This window comes from Scleropages formosus, chromosome 1, assembly GCF_900964775.1.
Source record: "Scleropages formosus chromosome 1, fSclFor1.1, whole genome shotgun sequence".
Taxonomy (NCBI): domain Eukaryota; kingdom Metazoa; phylum Chordata; class Actinopteri; order Osteoglossiformes; family Osteoglossidae; genus Scleropages; species Scleropages formosus.
In genome coordinates, this window is record NC_041806.1 from 15,419,434 (window position 1) to 15,442,103 (window position 22,670).

Sequence of the window (22,670 nt, forward strand, 5' to 3'; positions counted from 1 at the left end):
ATTTACCTGACACTCCTAGAAGACACAATGTTAGGTTTGTACACAGATTTTACACTGATTTGGATGGGTAATTCTTGCGGTATTAATTCTGAGTACCTTGACCACCGTACTACAGCACAAGGAGGATTTAATCAGATCGTTCAAGGCAAAGTGTTGGTTCTAACTATGCCAGCTATTGTCCCTTTTCCAAAATATGATCCAGTTCATAGAATGATTCAGTAAAGGTTAATTGTACACCCAGTTAAAATTAAACAAATTGAGACCAAAATGTATTTCCTTAAAATATTTTATTACCCCAACATTATTTTGCTCTTTGGAAAAACCACAGTTTTGACATATTTATGCTTTCATCTGCTAAGCTGTATATAGTGGACCCCATCAAAAATTTTTCCATTACTGTACAGCAGAACCACCTCTGAACTTGAAACCAGTCTGCATTTATATAAAAGAAATAGACAGCCCTGCGGAGTGCAATCGTGGATTTGCGAATAGACTTTTCCTCCAAAAATTACTCTGTCTATAAACCCTTCAGGACTGTACTGGTCCATAACTTGTATAATTATACAAAATCATTAAAAAAATGTTCTCTCCAGTTACTACTTACTGTCAATACATTTAAATAATTTTTTGATCATACGATAAATTAACAGGCAGAGCAGCCTTCAGCACATATTAATATTACATTTTATCATCATGGCATATTGTCTTAATTGTTAACAGGTCTTTAAATGTCAACAAATAATAATTCAATAAGTTAAGAGACACCCATCCTTGTGAATCATATTTCACACTGACAATGGTACATTTAAACTTGATGCCAACCTCCCGGTTACAAAAATTTCTCACCTGTTCACCTGGAGTTGGGAGTGGAGCTCCTCTGCTCTCACAGTCAAAGCAAAAAGAAAATGGGAAACTACAGTCCGTTAACGAGGTCATTGCCGTTCTGCTGTAATGCCTTAAAACCAATGGGCAGATCCACTTTCCTCTAATGATAACCACTTGAAATAATCAGGTTATCCCCTCCTCGATTTCACCTGGTGAGACAGATCCTCGATAACGACCGCCAACGCAGGACAGTGTCGGCCATCTCCAAAAAAAAAGTGGTTGTTTTGGTGGGATTTTTATCAGCAATCTAATGATTCAAACAGCCCCCTCTGTAATAAGGTTTTACTCAACTTCTAATCCTCTGCAATGTAATCAATTGAAATCACACAGTAATTGTGACTCTGAAAGGCAGGAGGCTTAAGGAAACGTTGGCTCTTAAGCCAGTGAAACCAATAATGACCTGAGCAACCGATTCTCCGGATCGCTTCAGACGGGTATTAAGTCAGAAAAAACCCATCATCTCCCCCAGCCCAACTTCATAGAAACGCAGAAAACATGCTCATCCTTCAATAAATGTTAAGAAAACCTCTGTCCAACATTTCATATTTTATTGATGATAAAGTTTCAAAAAAAAAAAAAATTAAAAAAAACAAAAACAAAGGTGTGCAATACTCTTGCATATGCTTGTGACCCAGACATAACCAGTCTGTACATGTGTCACAATATCCACCCAAAACCCAGATAATACTTTTACAAAACACACCACACAAAACTTGCAGGAACAAGACATTTACTATAAACTAACTATAAATAAAAAAGGTGAACATTACAAGTGAGACTATGAATGTGAAGCTCTCAACCAGACAGTCTCCACCTGTACTTTACTGTGGAAAAGGAGCATTCAAGTGTCAGTAATGGAATAAGATATAAGCTTCAGTATTTAAAAATTAATACATTAAAAGGCCATTATAAAAGAACTTAAGACAGACACACACAGCGCTGCATGTCACTTACTGCTGCTTTTGTGTTAAAGTGGCCCAGTTGTGCAGGTGGGAGGGTCTAAGCATGACCATGTGTCATGTTAAATTGACCATAAGAGCCAACTGGCTGAATAGGGAGAGGTGGGTGGGGTTCAGTACTGGAAGGTTCCAAAGCCACCCTTTCCATTCCTCTTGAACTGGTTACCCTGGATGCAGACAAACATCTCCTGGGAGAGCAGGTTGTCATCCACCTGCGTCAAGCCCAGCTCCTGCATGCTGGCCCTCCTCCTCCGACTCTTCTTGGCTGATGTCGCCACCAGTTCCTGCTTGATGGCATCATTACCCTCCATGAGCTCTGGGGTGGTAGCATAGTGGACCTCCACAGGGGTCTCCTCCACCACGATGAGGGGAACTTCAGTCTGGTTGGTTCCTGGCTTGCTCTGGTCACTCTCCTCACCTACGTGGGCCACAAGCTTTGGAACCTCAGACACCTCTGCGGTTGGGGGACAGCACATATGTCCACATATTGACAATCACCAGTTCCAAGTTTTACACACATAGCCATCCAATTCCCACACCTTGCACTGTTATCTGAATTTTCATACACAATTTATGGCTTCATTTAAAAAAAAAAAAAAAAAAAATACATTCTTGGGGTCCACTTGTCAAACAGTAACAGAATAAGAAATTGGCAGAGACCAATTTTCATTACTCTGAAATACTTTCCATCTACCGATATGTTTGCTGCACATTAAATGCAGCCTGCATTTATGCTGCATACCACAGATGGCGGTAAAGAGCACCCAAACAGAATAGGAATATGGGACCACCATAATGCAATTTGCTTTCACAGTATTTACAGCTACGTCTGATGTTTGAGTTTCCATAATCAGTAACTAAATGAAAAATGCTACACATCTACGGAATTTGTTTATGGGAGATTAAAAAAAAGTTTTCATTTTCATTGTGCTAAATTAGTTGTACCATAGATCAAAATAATCTAACAATCAAAACGGATGGATCAGTGGCACAGCTAGTAGCACAGCTGTCCCACAACACCTGGGTGGTGCGAGAGGAATGGGTTCGATCCCTGCTCAGTCTGTGTGAATTTTGCATGTTCTCTGCGTGGGTTTTCTCCAGGTGCTCCGGTATCCTTCCACAGTTCAAAGACATGCTGTTCAGGTTCAGCCATAGTGTTCCACTGATGTATAGATGAGCGACCCATTGTAAGAAGTGTATCTAACAGTGTAAGTCACCTTGGTGAACAAGGTGAGCGGGCTGATGACACTACATGGAATTTACTGGAAGTCGCTTTGGAAAGAAAAGTTTGCTAAAAAATGTCATCTAAATTGCTTGTTGTCTCTAACAACAACAGTCATTTGTGCAGATCAGCTGATCCATCTTAGGCAGGGCATCAATGCAGCTGTAAATTAGTGATGACAATTTGACTTGAATGCCTTTGAACGAACAAATACGTTGAGGTATATATGGAAAACCCTCTCCATCCAGGTCTTATGATATGCTGGTGGAAAAAATTAACTTCTTTATAAAGTGTTTTATAATGAGGGGGCCATTGGTAGGCAGCTCGCCTTTAATGTTGCCTCGTGATTTTAAATTTAGTTTTTGTTCCCAATCGGAGTTCAAACGACTCAGCTCATCACAAGCTCCAAGCAGCCCTTGCTGTGAACTTTCTATTAGAAGCCGATGAAGCGAAAGCAAAGGTGCTCCTTTGTTCGGCAAACTGGTGTCTCCTCGCCACTGTCCTTGACTCAAGGTCAAGCGCACCCCTCCAAAACTGGTTCAGGGCTGGGGAGGGATGGAAAACGGTCTTTCTTTTCAAAGAATCATTACAGACACACTTTCTTCCTGCCTAAGGATTTTAATTTATAATATGTTTTTAAAAAAAATCCTCTTGAATACATTTGCATTGACACACTGTGGAAACGGAATGCGCTTCACTTGTGTGCTTGTCTTCCGATTCAGCAGAATCATGCACTCATTACGTGGCTGTCAGCGGCCACGATTTATGCAGTCAGGGGAGACCGATAAGGGGCGGCGTGGGCCTACCATCCAAGTGGACTCCCACAGATCCCCGTTCCTGTAAGCTGTCAGCTGGCTTCACCAGGATCACACCGTAGCCCTCATTGTTGTGGATCACGTTGTTCACCATGGTGATCCGCGGCATCGTATCCAGCTCATCGGCAAAGTCCTGCGGGGAGAAGAACGCAGGCAGGTGATGGAACACATGGGAAGATGTCAACTGCGAGTCTTTATCTCCCTGGTTTCCACTTTTGCACAAACAGCCTGAGCAGGAGATAAGAACACAGGACTCTACTCCATGCAATTTAAATAATAGCTTTTCTCTTTTTTTTTTTTTTTCCTCCCCCCACCTTATTTACATCCATTTCTGCAAAATCCAATCTGGGCCCTGAACATTTTTACTGCACTCGGAGAGCCACAGATGTAAGAGCTTAATCAGAGTCACCCTGATTACCGTCAGGCCTGCTGTATGTGTAGCCCCCCCCCCCCCCCCCTGCATCCAGATAGAGGGGGTCCTCAGGTGCAGCAGATCCCATCATCCAGCACCAGAATGCAGCAGGTAACCTCATTTTAAAGGAACTGTTCCCCAAACCATGCCATCAAGGCAGTGATTTTCATTTTATGCCACAGGATGTTTGCCAAGATGCACAATGTCAAATGAGAAGACTGCCTCCAAGGATCTGACAGTATTAACATGATGGAAACGGCGCATTCCTCAACAAAAGGGCCAGTCCTTTCCTCAAGGGACAGAATTGTTCCCAACGGCCACCCACCTTGATGAGGACACCCTCCTTGCAGTGATGGATGCCATTCCCCACCAGGCAGCAGACACTGCCGGGGTAGATCTCGACACCAGCACCCTGGAACAGAGCAACACGAACCGCCCGTCAACATAAACCACCCAGGGTCTGGACAGATCTTGAAATGGACTCTGCCAATTCTTACTGCACACTTAAACCAACTTATATTTCATCATCTTGAAAAATATATACAATAACTATTTCAGACGTTTATTGATGTTTCCATTTTTTTTTTCCCCACATATGTGTTAATAGGTCAACCATCATTTGTTTTTGGTTTGTCATTTGTTTCAACTAATTTGAGGAAGAGCGGAGTCCTTCAGGAAAGAGCGCTATACAGCAATAAAGTGTGCTGTACTGTATCTAACCACAGAACACCTACAAGCAGCTGTTTGAGTCATGCAGCTATAGAAGCACTGGGAAGGGTGTGTGTCGAACCAGGAGTGTCACAAACATCAGTTTAAACACCTCCAATGTCAAGAACAAAGGTGGATCTCAGCCTGCAATGGGGTTTGTTCCAACAACTTCATCTTAAGTCAAAAATCTCCATACAGTACAAGAACATGGACGAATGCTTTGTTGTATAATTGGGCTTTGCAATATTTTTTTCACCAATTTCACACATTATTCACATTTCAGCAATACTAATGTAGAATAATTTGAGAGAGAGCCAAGTTTCATACTTTCATGGTGGACCTTTGTTGCGCCTTCATTTCTCAACGTATTGCATTAGATGTACACCATGATGCAAGGTAACTTGTGTGAGGCTGAGAAATTAAACCAACACTGATTTACCCATTTATACAGAGAGGTCATTTTTCAGTCTTGCTCAGGCTACTGCAGCAGAAACACTGAAACAGGAGGGTGGTCTCACCTTGGACCCGTACAGGTCACACATGTTCATGGAGAGCTGAGCCGAGGTGCGCACAATCACGCCAGTGGTCTCACACTGCAGCACACAGTTCTCCATTTCCAGCTTGCCCTGGCGGACACCTGCGGGCAGGGGACAGGTGAGGCTCAGGTGGACAGGGGAGGCAGCAGACTGGGCAGGGGTCAATGGTGATAACTCGGACAACAGGATTCCGAGAACAGGTTTCCTTGAACAGACTTTCCACTCAAAAGAGTAAGATGTATGACAGGACGACAGAAAAAGAAGGGAGGGGAACGTGCATCTGGCCTTCAACGGGTCACAGCTGATGCTTATCAGCAGGTATTTTGTCACGAGAAGTTCATAGCAGTTCAGCGGTGCCAACAGCTTTATTATTTATGGACTTTTACTATTATTTGTACAATTATTTATGGATCCATTCAGTAGCTTCAAGATGGAAGCACATTAATGGGAAGGGTTTTAACAGGCATTTTTGCTGCACTTACACAAGATGCCCTCTATGGCATCATGCTGGATGAACTTTAGGTTGGAAATCTTTGCGTTGGCAGCAGTTGACTCGACAAAAGTGTCTCCTTTGCCGGTTTTCTCGATCACCACCTCATCGGTCAGTCCAAATCCTAGCAAGGGAAGGTGAACGGAATAAGTAGGGGAGAACAAGTAAAATCAAACAAGACAAAACCTGGGTCATGTGCCAGTGGCCATAGCTCAGTGTGTGCGCTCCCCAGGGTTCCACCACATCTGCCAACAGAGGAATTCCCCTTGCGGTTACGAGGTTGTGTTCTATACAATTTGCTCAGTCTCTAGACCCCACCTTGTGCCACTTAGTGGTCCCACTTACAAGGGTCTAAAATCTAAAGCCCGCTGTTTGGGGTGTAATGAGATCCTTTCTGTCAAACATCTTTTAGAGCCACTTTGCTCCTCATCGCCTAACAGCTCCATAAATGAGTGCAACACCACCTGCTATGATTATCTATGCATGTATTTATCAGGATAAGAGAAGGTCAAGGAGCTCATTTGTATCCAGATTAAATGCCGACCAAACTGAGCCACACCAGGGAGTGAGGTTTCAGAGACTGGGTGGGACTGTAAGCTCAGACAAAGTGGTCTGAACACACAGAAAGGAGAATTCCTTTGCACCATCTCACATCATCCCTCTCCATCCAGGCTGTTACTGGTTCTCTTCCCTCAAAACACACAGGGCTGTAAAAGATCCCCAGAGGCAAAAGGCACAGTAGGACCGACATTGGAGCAAACACACCAACACGTCACTGCCAGTGACACATTTCTCACATGCTAATACTCGCCATGCATTATTAAAACACTTATCACACCATCAGGCGCCATTTACTCCCCCTGCTGTCGTTCATCACCACCCGTCTCCCAGTTCGCCCCACTTCACTCCATTTTATTAACACTCGGGGGTTATTTTACCTTCAAGAATTAAGGAAACACCGACGGGAGCCCTAACACACCCAGCTGATATATCATCAGCACAGCAAGGCAAACGACAATTAAAACCTTCTGCGACTACAAAGGAATTATGTAATTATGCCCAAATTAACGCCTCCCACAGCTGCTTCTTGGATGAATTTTGCATCAGCAGTGGCTAATTGTGAAACACTTGTACTGGGTAAACTGGTAATCAGCACCCCCCACCCCTGCAGAATGGCATCCACCCCAACAGAGCAACGCGGTGCCTTTTCAGGAGCTTCACCTTCTACTTCAACGGAGTCAGGGATTCTGATGGAGCCGCTGACCAGGTAATGCCCAGGACACACGATGACCACGTCGCCTTGGTAACAGGAGTGCACCGCTTCCAGTGGGTCGCTGTGAAACTGGGATGTGAACACGGCAAAATATAGGTGTCAGGGCAGCAGCCTGTACCACAGTATACCGACAACCAGAAGGGCCAAGTGGATTCCGCCTGGATCCTGCCTACGAGTTCGACTGCTCCACAGCTCCAAGGGGGGGCGGTCCAAATTATCACTGTTTAGAGGAAGTTACTTTCACATGTCACTAGTTATATTTTTCACCCAAGAAGAAACAGTGGCTGGGGATGAGGCAGAGAAGCTATAGGAAAAGGTACTGCTAATGAAGAGCGGCACAGCACCCCCTGCAGGGCAGTGATGGCAGCACTTGTTAGGAATGTCCCTTCCCTGGAGGGGGTGTAATTACGCTCTCCACGAAAGAGTCCTCCACCTCCTCCTCTCCCATCACAAAATACCCGCAACCTCGAAACAATTCACCTACCAGCAGGTCTCCATTATTATGAAAGGAGCATTGAACAGCCTTACATTTTATTACAGAGCAAAGCCACACTCCTCTCGAGCCTTGTGTAATGAAAAATAAACTGCACCCATTCTTTTTCCATCCACAACCTACTCAGAGCACATTAGTGCTCCAACAACACACAGCAGCAGAGGGGGTGGAGCCGCCTTCCAAATCAGTACCATAAAAAAAATTTTAACGGATGGAGGGACACTTTCACCCACATTCTGGATTGAAAGGATTTAGAAGCAGCAGTTAAGGGACCACGCAGAGGAGCCATATGAACAGGAGCCGGGGGCATACCTGCAGTTCAAACTCGTCCCCAGAGAAGTCAGGGCACAGCTTGTCTGACATGAGAGAGGTCAGCTGGGCCACCGTCATGGACGAAGAGACGACGTGGACAACGCGGGAGCCTGTTGGCCGCAACCCCTTTGCCCTGCACGCCTGCTGACCCGAGTTCACCTTGTAGCCGAGCACATACCTGCACAAACAGGCATACACGGTCATCTCCCTTTCGTTCCATTAATAACCTCATCCAGGATGACTTCTGCAGCTTCTTTAAATTAATTCTCCCCCCCCCCCCCCCGGCTTTCTACACCATATGCTCAGGGTTAGAGTCCTGGATAGAACTCCAACTGTCACCAGTGCAGTACAGAGCAGTTCTCGTCCCTAGTATACTCGTTCGCCATGGTTACCCTAAGGAACACCGCAAGGCCTCCGTTGCCCCCAGAGATGAAGCTGGACCCTAGTAACCACAAGCCAAGTCCCCAACACCCCTCACCAAACCCCCTGGGCCACTGCCCACCTGAGCAGTGGGTTCTCGATGATGCGCAGCTTACGCTTCAGCACCTCCATCTGCTCACAGAGCCGCAGGCCCTCCACCATAGACACGTTGTCCAACTCTGAATCAGAGTCACTGCCCAGGTCATTGCGAAGGTTCGAGAACTCCTGGAAGTTCTGCGCGCAGCGAGTCAGGAGGGCATGGTACTCGGCCACAAGGCCGGCCGGAACCCGATCTTCCAGGACGTCATAGTGTCTGGAGACAGGAGTGAGGGAGGAGCATGAGAAAAGTGTATAGAAACCAGAGTTAGAGGTGAGCATTTTTTACTGGGTTTAACCCACACTGCTCTTCATGGGCTCAGCAACAGAACAAGACTCATACAGATCAGCTTTAAGATACATTTATACAGTAATAAGCTTATTAATAGGCATTTATGCTACATACATACAAACCACTTTATTTGTACCTTATAATAAGGATCTCAGTGTATATTGAGCCACTGACTGTAAATCAGTGCTGACAAACATCAGTGGTCTTACATATTTTCACAGGTATATTTGATTAACTCTCTAATTAGCTCTTGGTTCATCTTTTACAGACTTCAAATGTCACAGCAGCTCCCATAGAGAAATAAATTTATAGCAACGGGGGGGGGGGGGGGGGGGGACTTTGTTGGTCATTTCTGTTTGTATATGAGAAACCTGTTCAGACATTTAACATAATAGAACAAAATTAGACAAACAGCCTAAAGCAACCAATTTTGAGGAAATTATAGAAACAGTCCAACTAATTTACATGGATGTGTGTGTATGGTCATCCAAAGTCTGAATGCTGCCAACATTCAGTAGTTGACCATGTTTTAATCTACTTGGCTGCATTTGTGACAACCATCTGGAAAAGTTCAAGTGGTCAGGTTTCCTCAGACTCATAAGGTGTTCAAACACTGCAGTTCCAGCCCTACAGATCTGTAAATCTGTGAATTATACAACTGAGGTCAATACCTAAATGGAACAGCCCAAAAATCAGAACTCAAAGATGACAGCAGTCCACTGAGGGGGGACTTACCCTTTCATAGTAGGGGTTCTACTGAACAGAAAAGATGTCAGTACAAAGAGGCTGACAATTAAAGCTACAGCTCAGGTTCAAGGTTCTAAAACTGTACAAGTGGCAGCACCATGTGTTCAGCCTTGTTAACTGCTTCAGCTCATCCCTGTGCTCAGCTCTATAAAATGCTTTGTGGTCTCTTCCAGTAAAGCAGGATAACCAAAGCAGTCTTACTTCGGTACCAGGGAGGAGAGAACAAGCATCACAGCGCAACATCTCACAGATAGGGCCATCTAGTGGCCGTGCACCAAAGTGCAGGGGTCACCACACAATGGTGTGTTAATTGCAAGTCTGCCCCTCCACCCCACCCAAAAACACAGCAAATCACCCCACCCAGCCAGCCTGCCTTGCTTACAGCCTGAGGCGCGGCTCGACGCATCTCACAAAGTAGTCAAAGTCGTCATCCTCGTCCTCCTCGTCCCACTTCCGCCAGATGTGTTTGTAGAAAAACCTACAGGGCACGGAGAAGAACCTGTTAGTCTAGGAACTGTCCAGAGGGTCTTACTCCACTCAGAATTCGAACCCACAGCTTTCTGGCACCCCTGTGTTGAGACAGAAGGTCAGCAAGGCTGTCTGCAGTCCACTGCTGCTCTCCTCAGTGTCAGCGAAGGCATGTATTTAGTGCCAAATTAAATGTGTACCACAATGAGTCACAGTTGTTTTAAACACCGCAGCTATAGCAAAAAGCTCACAGGGAGGGACATGCATGAATGGATGGATGTCATGTAATATTTACACTTCTGCAAGTGAACCTTCATAATAGTTTTGTGACAATGGTATGCTTTTGGGAGTGCAAATAGTGTTTAAATTCTAATAAGGAATAAAAACACACGTTAACATGTTTTTAGGATTTTACCTAAATCAACTTTAAACTGACTGCAAGTTTACATTTACTTGATGCTTTTGTCCAAAAGCAGCTTACATTGATTTACCCATTTTTATACAAGTAATTTTTACTGTATCAACTCTAGGTAAGTACCTTAATCAAGGGTACTGCAGCAAGAAGTGGGATTTGAACCTGCAACCTTCAGCTCTGAAGGCAGCAGCTGTGACCACTAGGCTATAGAGTACTGTCATAAGGTGAGTCTCATGTTTCACACATTCCTTTTCAGTTACTGTATGGGATTTAATAAAGGAAAAGGGAGAATCAAACTCCCATAAGTAAGAAAGCCTTGTCTACCCCGTGACTGGACTCCTCTCCATGTAAACGGAATCACCTCAGGTGCTCCACAGCGAGTGCTGTCTGGTCAAAGTCCCCGGACTCATCATAGACAACGTGGAGCTCATGCAGGGGAACCGTGTGCTGCGTGGCTTCCAGGAGGTCTCGCATGGCCTCCTCGCTGAGCTCGCAGCCCCGGGCCTCACAGCGCAACGGCACCACCAGCTCCACCCGTGCCTTCAGTTCACTGTAGTGCACATCCATCACCTGCACGGAGCATCGCAGCCACCCGTCAAAGAGCTGTCTGACCTTGAGAGCTTTCACACAACTCCACATCTGGCATGAGCCCACTTCCTGAGGACCAACAGAAGCTGGTATCCAAAAAATGATGAACTGAAACTCCAGCTTAACTTAAGAACCCAAATTGGACCAGCAGCATGTCAGTAACTAATTTTACATCCAGCTCCAAAGTCATTTTCACCACTAAGCCACAATCAATCCATGGTAAATTAATTACAATTTACATGCCCTTTGATTTATGTACAGGTTAGGTTCTGTAAGCACCTCAGATATAGCTATAATTATACAATACACAGGGAAAGATGTTCAACCCCTCGTGCCAAAATCAAAACAATCAAACTAAAAACAGTATAAGACTTTTCTTACAATATTTTTATCCACATCAAGCTACAATAAAACTGAAAAGGAAAATGTCATCTCTACAAATTCATGTTCAGTGCAGACTGATTCGTCCAATAAGCATGTGCAACATGCCACATGTTATTGATCACTGACACCCCCAAGAACACCAAATATGAGCTGTAAACACTGTGGCAGGGAGTTTGAGTGATTTTACATTCCTGTTCTGTTTGGCTGCTCCTTACTGCCACCTACTGGGCCATTAGGTAAATGCAGGTCACGTTCACAACTGACAGTCCTTTAGGAAACTAACTGAAGATGCAACTAAATATAAACAAACAAACATTCATAACTGAACTGTTAACACTAGGAGGTGATAGAGTGTTTAGCAATTATCATACACCACCAGTTCATTTCCCTCCTCCCTAACTTAAGCTACCTGATGCCTTCACTGCCAGCGATGTTCCTCACACATTGGTTCAGACTATTGTTCGCAGTGTTTTGGTGGAACCTCACTGCTCAGAAACAGACCTCCACCAGGACATCAAAGACCTCTGTGCTCCACACAGCCTGCCAGTCACAGGGTTCCACCACCTTCTCCAGGTAATCCGATACGAAGGCCTTCACCTCTGACGTCTTGCAGTCACCTGTGAGGGGAATAAATGTACACACACGCGCCTGTACATGACCTTATGGACCAGACCAGCTCACATAAGGCAATGCATCCAAAACAGTGCAGCCACAATATCTGAATAATAAAAGGTCATGTTTATATACCCTTGCTTTTGTTAGATAACGTATTAGATATGGTTTTTTCAAAAACTGGGGGAAAAGTGATAGAACCTTTTGGATTTTGTTTTTGACTTTAGGGATGACATTTAGTAAAGATCCTGCCTATTTTTATTATGCAGCAAGACAAAAAGTGGGCAAAGCTGATTTATTGGTTGTCTTACCTAACATGTAGTCCTGGTAGGCTTTGAACCGCTCGTAAAAGAGCAGGTGGTTGGTCTGGAATACGTCCGGAAGGGTTGAATCCCCGACACGCTCAGCCCTCTGCAGACTTGTTCCAGGGCTGTCCCCAGCATTGTGGTCCGTGCCGCTGTCATCGTCACCTTCATCCTGAGAAAGGCCTTGGGAACAGAAAAAGCCATCAGCGGAGAGCAGCCTCCCTAGAGTAAACCATTCAGAAAGCTGAAGAGTAGCCCATCTAATTTAATTTCTATAGAGCGCTCTTCTCACCAGGATGACGCAGCAGTGAACACAGGTCCAAGGAGAGGGGTACAAAAGACCAAAACGGTACAATATAGATACAGCCATTCCCTGACATACATCTAAGTTCTATTCTGACTGACTGGTTGGATCTCAAAATGGACACAAGTTGGCCGTATGTTAGCATGGCACATAGAAGATGTATACTTGTACAACACACTTTTATTCTGCTCAATTTCTATCACAATTATCTTGTGTTTTATTAACCAGCATTTTATATGATTCTGTAGCTTTTAAGATTCTTTAGGTCATATTTTATCTTTTTATGTTATGCAATTTCTATCGTGATCATCTCATTTTTGTTTAACCAGTTTTATGAAGTGACTTTTGCTTTTAAAAAAAAAAAAAAAACCCAAAGATTGATATATAAAAAAAAAAAAAAAAAGAGATTATTTGGTTTATTTACCTTCTTATCTTTGTCACGACCATGCCCGCACCTCAAACAAGGGCACCTGGGCCACGATTAAGCATCTGGCTTCAATCGGAGCACTTGGCCATAAAAACACCACGCGACCACCTCCCACTTGCGGAATCTCACTCAAGAAACTGTCCCGTCTGCACTCTCCAACCTACCTTGTTCACTTACCTCATGTCCCTTTGGCAACGAGCACTCGCCTCGATCTCTGGCCATAACTACAGATCCTCGACTTTGTTCAGTTTGCCAACTGACTGACCACAAGAACAAGACCAGTCCTTCGATACCGATTAGAAGATCCTGCACTTGGGTCCAGCCTCCTCCATGTCCTTTGTTCAACATGATAATCTTAGCCTTTTTATGATTTCACCAAACACAGTGACAGTACAGTATTATACTTTAATTTTGAAACGATCATTTTTAAAAACTCTCTCACTACTGACTCTGCCCAACTACTTGTCCAGGCCACGGTGACTTCCCATCTGGACTACTGCAATTCTCTCCTGTGTGGCCTTCCTGCTACTACCATCAAATCTCTGCAGCTTCTACAGAATGCTGCTGCACGAGTTGTGTTTGATTTGCCATGTGTTCACAAGCATTCCCAAGACATGTATCTCCTCTACTCATTTCTCTGCACTGGCCTCCTAGTATAGCTGAAAGAATCAAATTCAAAACCCTGGTGGTTACTGTGTACAAATGCATCAATAGAACTGCTCCCAGCTATTTACAAGACTTCATCAACCGCTACACCCCATCCAGGCCCCTTCGTTCGCCTACTTCAGCTCGCTTGGTGGTCCCGCGCACGAAAGGTAAAGTTTGTTTCCAGAGAAATGGTGAAGAAGCTCCTCAGGGAGTCAAGGTGGTGGAAGTCACATCATGAACACAGTCCGTCCCCTACACCACTGACTGACTGGTGTGGTTCAGTCTTAAGCGTCTAAGACTAAGATGTCCAAGTTGGCCAATAACCAACCGTCACGTGACCGCTGGCTGAGTCTGAGCTCAGTACTCAGTCTCAGGGCTCACAGCCTCGCACGTCCGTCGTCTCCCCCTCCGTCTCCCTGTTTCATTCCAGTCAATCAATGACAATAGAATTATTAGCGATACATCGCTGCCTCAATTTCCTCCTAAGTTCTGACACACAACGCGTGTTACTCACTGCCGATGACGTCACGCGTGTATCGTGTACAAACATCCCAATACCGTCAGACTGTGCCGTTGCTCTGTCACAGATTATTTACTGCGTGTTACACTATTGACGCGTTAACTACTCTGCTGCGGCCGTTGCACACGTTATAATTAATAATTAAGTGTTATTTTAAAGCGTTTGACTGAAAGAGGTTGAATACGTCGTACTCTCTACGATGTTTTTCATTTTCCTCATTGTCTCTCCAACTCTCGTCGTCTCGTGACGGGATACTCGGTCGGCACCACTCGACTCGTCGTCGACTCGCCGCCCCACTGGACGACGACAACCCGTCCGGATTCGGCCTGTCGCGGCATCTCTGACTCGGTACCTGCTTCTCCCTGGATGTCTAGCCTGGTGTGCGGTGTCTGCGGTGTGTCCGGTGTCTCCATGTCCGTCTCCACGGTCGCTTTCCGCACCGTTTCAGTTTCCATCTCCATCTCCATCTGCATCATCCCCGCCTCCTCCTCCAGCTCCTCCGGAGTCGGCGTATCCGTCACTCTACCGTCCCCGCTAGAACCCGACAGCACAGCCGTAAAGCCCTCCTCAGCCACCGTGTCTGCCATCTGAGAACCAGTGGACGTCATAACGACGGTATGAAGGAGAAACTCCAGCGCCTAAAGCTCTCCGTTTGAACTCAACGCTGCGCCTTGTTTCTGGAATTTCAAAATTTCCCCGGTTAAATGACGCTCGACCAATTAGAAAAAGCCAGTCTGTGAATGACACTACTTCGGACCAATAAAGAACTTTGATGTGGCACTACGAACGATCTAACCAATAGGAATTCGCTTGTAGTCGCTAAACTTCCGTTCCACATTTCCAGGACTCTCACAATTGAAACGCGGAGACCCGTTTCCACCCATTTCAGTTCTGTCGATACGCGCAAAGATTCTGGTCGGATCTTCTCAGTGCAGTGCAAACATGGTTTTCTTCTTATTCTTCCTTTTCTTCTAAACATTTTTGCTTAGATTTCACAAATGTGACAGAGTGCAAGAGGTACCAAATAATTAACCGTATCTTTCTGTTAGCTCAATATTTTTTATTAGGTAAATATTATATACATAAGTGTAAAACTCAAAAACTTTCCCCTGACTGATAGTGTTAGTAAAAGGAGTTAAACATAACACCATTCTAATTTCTCAAAACCCCAAAGCTCTGAGAACTTTGCTTCTGTTCTAGGAGTTCACATGTTCTCCCCGTGTCTGCATGGGTTTCCTCCCACAGTCCAAAGACATGCTGTCAGGTTCCCCATAGTGTGTGAGTGGCGCAGAGAGACTTGTGTTTCAGTGATGCATGAATAGGTGACCCATCGTAAGTAGTGTATCTAGCAGTGTAAGTTACCTTAGGTTGATAACACTACATAGAGTTCATTGGAAGTCGTTTTGGAGAAAAGCGTCTGCTAAATAAATAAATGTAATGTAAACTCAGTTAGGACTGAATGACTAAACTATGACATTTTGGTCCACTTACCTGAAATTATGACTGAATTTTAAAAAGACTGCCAGTGAAGTGCACCAAAGTCGGAAACTATACAGGTGTGTTAAAGTTCTTGTGTGAAGGCTGTAAGTTTCGGATCCAAAAGGGAAAACGTCACCATTTTCTCTGGTTTCGTGAAATCTCAATGGAAGTAAATTGCATACGTAAATAACTGTTTTTAGAGATAGATTCTTACAGAGTTTAGGAATGACAACAGCGTCGCTGAGACCATGTAATCTAGGCGCAATCAAGCATCACATTTCATTTAGGAGCTATTGAAAAGGGAGTGCACTTTATTTTTTCCTAGAAACTTTAATCTGACCAGGAGTCGCAGCGCTGCAGAAACACACACTGTCCAGCAGGTGGCAGCAAATAGCCTTTAATAACAAGATAAGTTATTTGTACACCAGTGACAATGTACAAAAGATATTTCACAGTTCATTCGTTTCAGTAGGATATTTGTTTTTAATCTCATGTAGGGTAATGGATTATTAGGTTCTGGACATATCTTTTAACTTGCCACTGAGCTTGTATCCCGAAATCCCAGTCCCCCTGCTGTAGTACCCTTGAGCAAGGTGTTCATTCAGAATTGCTCCATAAAACTGCTCAAATGAATAAACATAAATGGTCAAATTCTGCAAAACATAATGAAACCATCTGCTGAGCAGTAGTTAATAATTAGAGATATTAATAGTGAAAAATCCACTATGCTGATTAACAACAGTCATCCCTCCAGCTTTACAGGCCCAAGTGGCCCTGGGTTTTCACAAAAGCGCTACAGACATCATGGCTCAGGTTGTCTGGGCAGCGTCTGGGTCCACCTAGTGCTCAGTTGGTTCTGTTTAGCCCCATTTGGGTTGTGTGTGAGGAGCAGCAGACTGGGCCGAGGCGTTCGCGGTGAGTCATCGCGGTACTCCGGCCGTGAGGCTCTGCTGCGGCCCACGGAGATGGAGCCCACAGACCGACCCGTCGCAACGTGTTGCCCGGCTAGTGAAACCAATGTGAGAAGCAGCCTTTCAGACGTTTCTTTGTCCTCAGCCGCACCATCTGGAAGGGTGCTGTTCTTAAAAGAACGTCAGAGCTCCTCAAGGCCATATACTTCGTGTGGAGAATGAGACAGACCCTCCAAGCAGCTCCAGCAGCACTCGCTGCACTGCCAGAACGTGTCAAAGAGGTCGACACAACGAACCATCCTATGTCAAAGACAGCGACATGGCCGGACATTGCGATTTTTTTAATAACCTACCAGCTCTGTGATTTAAATCTTTGCTAATGTGTGTTGACGTTTAAATTAGTATCTCTTGCCCTGGTCCAGTAAAAGGAATGACAGCCCAATTAGATAGCAGATGCAATGAGAACCTGAAGAGCATGGACTTTTTTTTTTTTTTTAAACAGGGCACCAGCGTAGTCATGGCAACCACTGCATCCAAAGATTCTGTGGCTTTCAATTAGAAACTTGTGTCCAGTAATATATTTATGTGTGTGTGTATAAATGTATAGTCATAGTCTTATATGTGCATACATAAGCAGGAGTAAAAAAAAAAAATCCTCAGTGTACTTATGAAAAAACATTATTGCGGATTCTTTTTGACTAACCCTTGTGTGTATATGGGGCAGCTGGTAGTGTAGTAGTTAAGCACTGTTACTTTTGGATTCGAAGGCTGTTGGTTTGAATCTCACCTGCTGCTATAGTACCCTTGAGCAAGGTACTTACCCTAAATTAATCCATTAAAATTACCCGGTTGTATAAATGGGTAAAATCATTAGGTAAATTAACATTGTGAGTTGCTTTGGAGAAAGGTGTCAGATATAAACGATGTATATACTGTATAATACATGTATGCAGCCCAGTCTTTGATCATATTAAGAAACATTCAATCCACACCTTTATCTTTTTGGGACAGAGGTGTAAACGGGAGGAGTAAGTTTTGAAACCCAAACCTGGACAAAATTCCCTCTTCCTTTTTGTGCACACAGATTTACCATATGACCGAGGTGTGATTCGTATTCATCGGATTCTTCACGTTTCTGGGTATCAACTTCACCTTAGAATAACAAAGGTGGTCTAGGTGTTCAATTTGCGGGGAAGGTACGCATTGGGGTTATGGCTTCTCATGCTCAGATGTTGTTCCACACGGGCCTTTTATCATTGTGCCTTCCTGGGAGGGCAAGGCACTCCAGATGTACAATTACGAGACTGAATGGCAGCCTTTCTGATGGTCATTATGTTGAGCGCACGATGTGCCCACATAAAGAGCCTGATCTGCTGCAATATGAAAGCAGTAGCTGTGCTACCCGCCGAATCATCCACTGCTATCACAGTGCGCTGAGCTTCGATTGCATAGCTTGAAAAGGCCTGATATACTGCTACTAGAATGGTGGCACTACACCCCCCCCAAAATGCTCCCTCCCGCCTTTCACGACACACGCTCCGTGGGCGTCGGCAACTGGGCCTTCGCACCTCCCGCATCAGCCAGCTGCTCCCCTCACCATAATTGGCTCAGTTTGCCATCCGTCGCACCCATTTGACACAGACCACCACATGGCGTAACAAGCGGCCATGGGTGCCGAGTGTCCCTTCGCCACCCATGAGGGGAGCTCAGAAGCCAGACTGCAGCAGGACATTTGGAAACCGTTTGATTTCTCCGGGATTAACGGAAATGAATCCGCTCTCCGAGACGCACAACACAGCACAAGGCTGACTCCCCATCAAGCGAACCAAGACATTCATTTAGAATGAGGTTTGGAGCCTCAGGGACGTGGCGTTCGCGGTTCACAGAGGCCTGATCATAGCGCTGGCGCGCAACCAAGCCTTGCAATTAAAACCTGCCTGAGTGGGCGATGAAGAAAAGAAACACAAGCTGTGGTCTGACTTCTGAACATGTCCACATGTTCCCTTTGAGATGCGGCTGAACTCATGCAGTTTCACTGACCAAACCCTGCTTGTGCCAATAAACCCTTCTTTTCCAGATGAGGAGCAAAGACGCGTGGCATCCTGCGGTGAACCGTCCATCATTTCTGCATGTACCTTCTGTGAAACGTGCACACTCGCTCACACTCAAAGCAATGTGTGCGTTCGCACTAAGCGTCATTGATTTTACCGATATCACGCAGTACAACACTTTCCCAATTCGATATTTCCACACATTAAGAACTCTGGGAAGAGGGAGTCTAATTCAAAGCAGTTAATGGAAGCCGTAATTGAGCACAAGAAAGTCTCGGCTCTTATCAGAAACGTGCTGCGCGATCCGTGTGCAACCTTGTTTGCCTCTTTTCGCTCAAATTCACCATACAATGTCCATCCAGATAATGGTGTTGAATCTGAGAGGAAAAATGAGCAGAGACAGAAGCGAGACGGGGTCATTAGTCCTGTCGGTGCGCTTGGCAGTGGCTCCAGGCCCATCGACCGTATCTGCAGAGACACCCGACAATTAGCTCAAACTTCTGCTTTGGACCTGGTAATATCCTGCAAGTAATCGAGAAGCGCTGACTCCGCTGTTTCAAAGGTAGTCCTGCAGAGGTGTGCGTACAAACATGCTAAATTGAGTAGCGGAAACAGACGTCAAGAGCGTCGACAGCACCGCCGCTGACACGCACAAAGGAGGAGTTGTGGGTGATTCCCTTTGGCCACCAGCACAGACACTGCTAGTCCTTCACATCTGGTCATTGAATGGTGTAAAAAAAACCCAGCTGTGAGTGTGTGATGCATGTTGTGTCCAGTTTCACATGACTGTTACAGTTAGCCGATAGTACTGACTAGCGTAGCGGCATGGTGGTATAGCAGGCAGTGCTAGTGTCTTGGTACCTGGTCCGTTCAGATGTAAGTTCAAACCTGGCTCAGCGCGTGTGGCGTTTCCATGTTCTCTCCGTACTCACGTCTGTTTCCTCAGGGCGCTTTGGTCTCCTCCCACAGTTCAAAGACATGTGGAAGAAGGTAAAGAATGGCCATTTCTGTATCCTCACCTACCAAGAAAAACCAGCTAACTTAGCCTCAATGGCACATGCCCTAGTTACCCACGTTTACTTTCGAGAAAATGTTCTGTTTACACCGCTGGATATTTACTGCACAGTATTGTCTCAGTTATCTAACGCTGTACTTTAAAACTCTTCAAAAATCCAAAAGAACTTCCGAAAGTCCCTCATCATATTCTCGAGGACAAAAAAGGACTATTAAGTGAGCAGATAGAGAACTAGATGCAGTGAGACAGGCTTTGACTACAAAATTCTGCCTTGGAAAACTCAAGCTTCCCAAGGGGAGGCTTCAGCTCCTGGGTATAAATATGGTAACAAAAGAGGCAGAGTCCTCTCCCGTTTCTTCGTCATCCAACAATGTCAATTATCCGGCCACTTATGGGTCCCATTCAGGTTAATAATCGAAACAATGCTGCAGTTCTTTAGGTGGGTCCCCTGTGGCCAAGGAACCTGTTATAGACACAAAATATTCCACTCTGCTGGGGACCTTCAGAGAGAACAATACCACTCACATCACTGATCCTCTAGGGCCTCCTTTGGGGAGGCTCCAGGGATCGCTCCAGCAAATGCACAGCAAGAACCAAACAGGAGTGTCAATCATGCTTCTAAAAAGACTGACTTTGCATCAGGTGTTGCATCTTGGGCGTCCGTAAATTCCGAGATGAAAGCGCGGGTTTGACATGATGAAATACACCGCAATTCCCGGCAGCTTGGCACAACGCGCGGCATCGTGAGGAGCAACCCGCGCCTGCGAGGGAATGGGCCGACACAACCACGGGGCGGCCAGTCAGAGGGACACGTCATCTGTCCACACCTCGACGTGCATAAGAGGATCGCACATGGAGAGATTCCAGCGAGAGGAATAAAACCACCAGCTCATTCCGATTTTAATTCCAATCGTTTTATTTTCTCTCACAGTTACCCGACTGCAGACAGATTTACTGACATTAATAACGACTGCAGACGGGCATCTGATGACGGACAGATGGCGTTGTCACTTTCCAGCGAAACATGACATCCAGCATCCTTTGAAACCACCCAGTGAGTGACAGGCGCAAAGGGGGCGTCCCATTATTCCCTGCCACTGCAGTCCGTCTGATGACGTGGAAACAAAGACACAGAGGAGCGCAGGCAGAGAAATTCAGACATGCAAAGACCAGACCACAGGAACATGGCGAATGAGGTTATTCCTCAGAATGAAACGTGCCTGCAAATCAAGGCACCCCGCCATGTTCTGCTCCACAGCAGCTCACCTTTGACAATGCCGCGCAGCGAGCGCGTTAACCACTGTTAATTGGTGACACACGAGCAGCCAGGCGGAAGCATGAAAGCTCTTCCCTTGAATAGGTGAAAACTTTCAGCATTAATGCCTCTGACCGGTCATGTTGGTGAATTGCACTTCCGCTAGGGCCAGACTCATCCTGTGTGACTAATAAAATAATAAAGCACCTCCGTCCTGCCAGGCCTGAAATGGATTTTGCTGCCAGAGTCGGAAGGTATGTGGAGCACCCCCTACCTGGACCTAGGGATTTCGAGGCAGATCGTGATGACGACCATATATTTTCTTCTGTAGAATTCAGGTGCTGAAACAAAAGGAAGTCGTAGAAAAAGCTATTTAAACATCTAATTTTGATATGGAAAAGGATTCGGGATGATGATTCAGAGATTATTATAACTACTACAAAACACAAAATACAACTGTGAAGGCTCAGAAGATATATATATTACACACAAACACAAACGCACACACTCATCCTGCACACAACGGCATTAATTTGATTCAGGAAAAATCCCACTCAGTACATTCCTGCTGATAGGGGAGTGAATTATCACTTTCTTATGGCAAAAATAAATAAATAAATAAATAAATAAATAAATAAATAAAATTGGTTCCCGGATTAAAGGTATGATTTCTAACTTTCATTTTAATATTATACTTTTTTCTTTTCCATTTATTTTTCTCTGCCTTTGCAACTTTCATTTCAACCTTCCTAGGAGATATTCTGAATATTTGGGCTAGGATGTTTACAATATAAAGAAATAAAGTTCCAAAGATCACTGCCTGTGTCTTTCCACTCTGTAAAGTGCATGGACATTGTGCTGTCGGAGACGCTCTAACGTGTTACTAACGGCTGCTTAATCACAATATTAAGGCATTATATACACTAGCGATCACTTAATTTAACGGTTAATTTAACCAGAAAAGAGCCAGACTGACACTGCTGAGAAAAAGTCCATTCAGACTTGAGACACCAAGTGTCCCAAGACATGTGACACAAGCAGCAGTGCTGCTGTACATAATGAAATACCTGCTGTGGAATTAAAATGACTGCATATTAGATAAAAATGTCCTTTCACTGAATAATGAGCCCAGTGTCTGAAAAAAGGCAACATTTTCTTCCGATGCTCTAGCTCTTTTTCATTGTATGTGAATACATTAAATGAGGAACCACTTTACACACAACCACACACACATACAATGGGGCAAATCTGGTGCTTTATGGTACTGGGACTGATATGCGTGGCTGCTATCCCAGCATGCTTTGTAGTGTGACTTTAAAGTTCATTGTGTGTTGAGTCACCGAATTGTATTTAAAGTAATTGCAATCGTTGGATGTGTAAGCACATGCTGTCATGCCGTTTGCGGTTCTGGAGTACCATAATAGTGATTTAAGCGCAATACCTGTGAGAAGGCAGCAACCGTCACAGGGAAGTCTTGGAAAAATAATAGGATTGGTGAGATGAGTCAAACAGGCCCATCCCCTTGTAATAAATGCTGTAATTGAGCTGTGACTCTTCTCAGTCACAGTCTCAATGTGGAATCTTCATCACTTCTCAGCCAAGAGCAAAGTGTGGTATCATTACTTCTG

At 44.9% G+C, this 22,670-nt stretch overlaps 1 protein-coding gene across 2 annotated transcripts; it reads right to left on the bottom strand.

The window, feature by feature from the left end:
* Nucleotides 1-1,549: 1,549 nt before the first annotated feature.
* shcbp1 (SHC SH2-domain binding protein 1) lies at nucleotides 1,550-14,999 on the bottom strand. 2 transcript variants are annotated; one of them, XM_018758127.1, is made up of 13 exons: nucleotides 14,684-14,999; nucleotides 12,439-12,615; nucleotides 12,017-12,132; nucleotides 10,905-11,113; nucleotides 10,043-10,138; nucleotides 8,608-8,838; nucleotides 8,106-8,283; nucleotides 7,249-7,369; nucleotides 6,020-6,151; nucleotides 5,520-5,638; nucleotides 4,619-4,705; nucleotides 3,873-4,014; nucleotides 1,550-2,262 (listed from the first exon to the last, which is right to left on the bottom strand). In XM_018758127.1, the coding sequence occupies exons 1-13, from the start codon at nucleotides 14,937-14,939 to the stop codon at nucleotides 1,958-1,960; spliced, it is 2,169 nt and encodes a 722-aa protein (XP_018613643.1). In that variant the 5' UTR covers nucleotides 14,940-14,999; the 3' UTR covers nucleotides 1,550-1,957. The 2 variants fall into 2 exon arrangements, with proteins under 2 accessions (XP_018613643.1, XP_018613642.1); XM_018758126.1 differs by having other exon boundaries at nucleotides 1,550-2,298.
* Nucleotides 15,000-22,670: the final 7,671 nt, after the last annotated feature.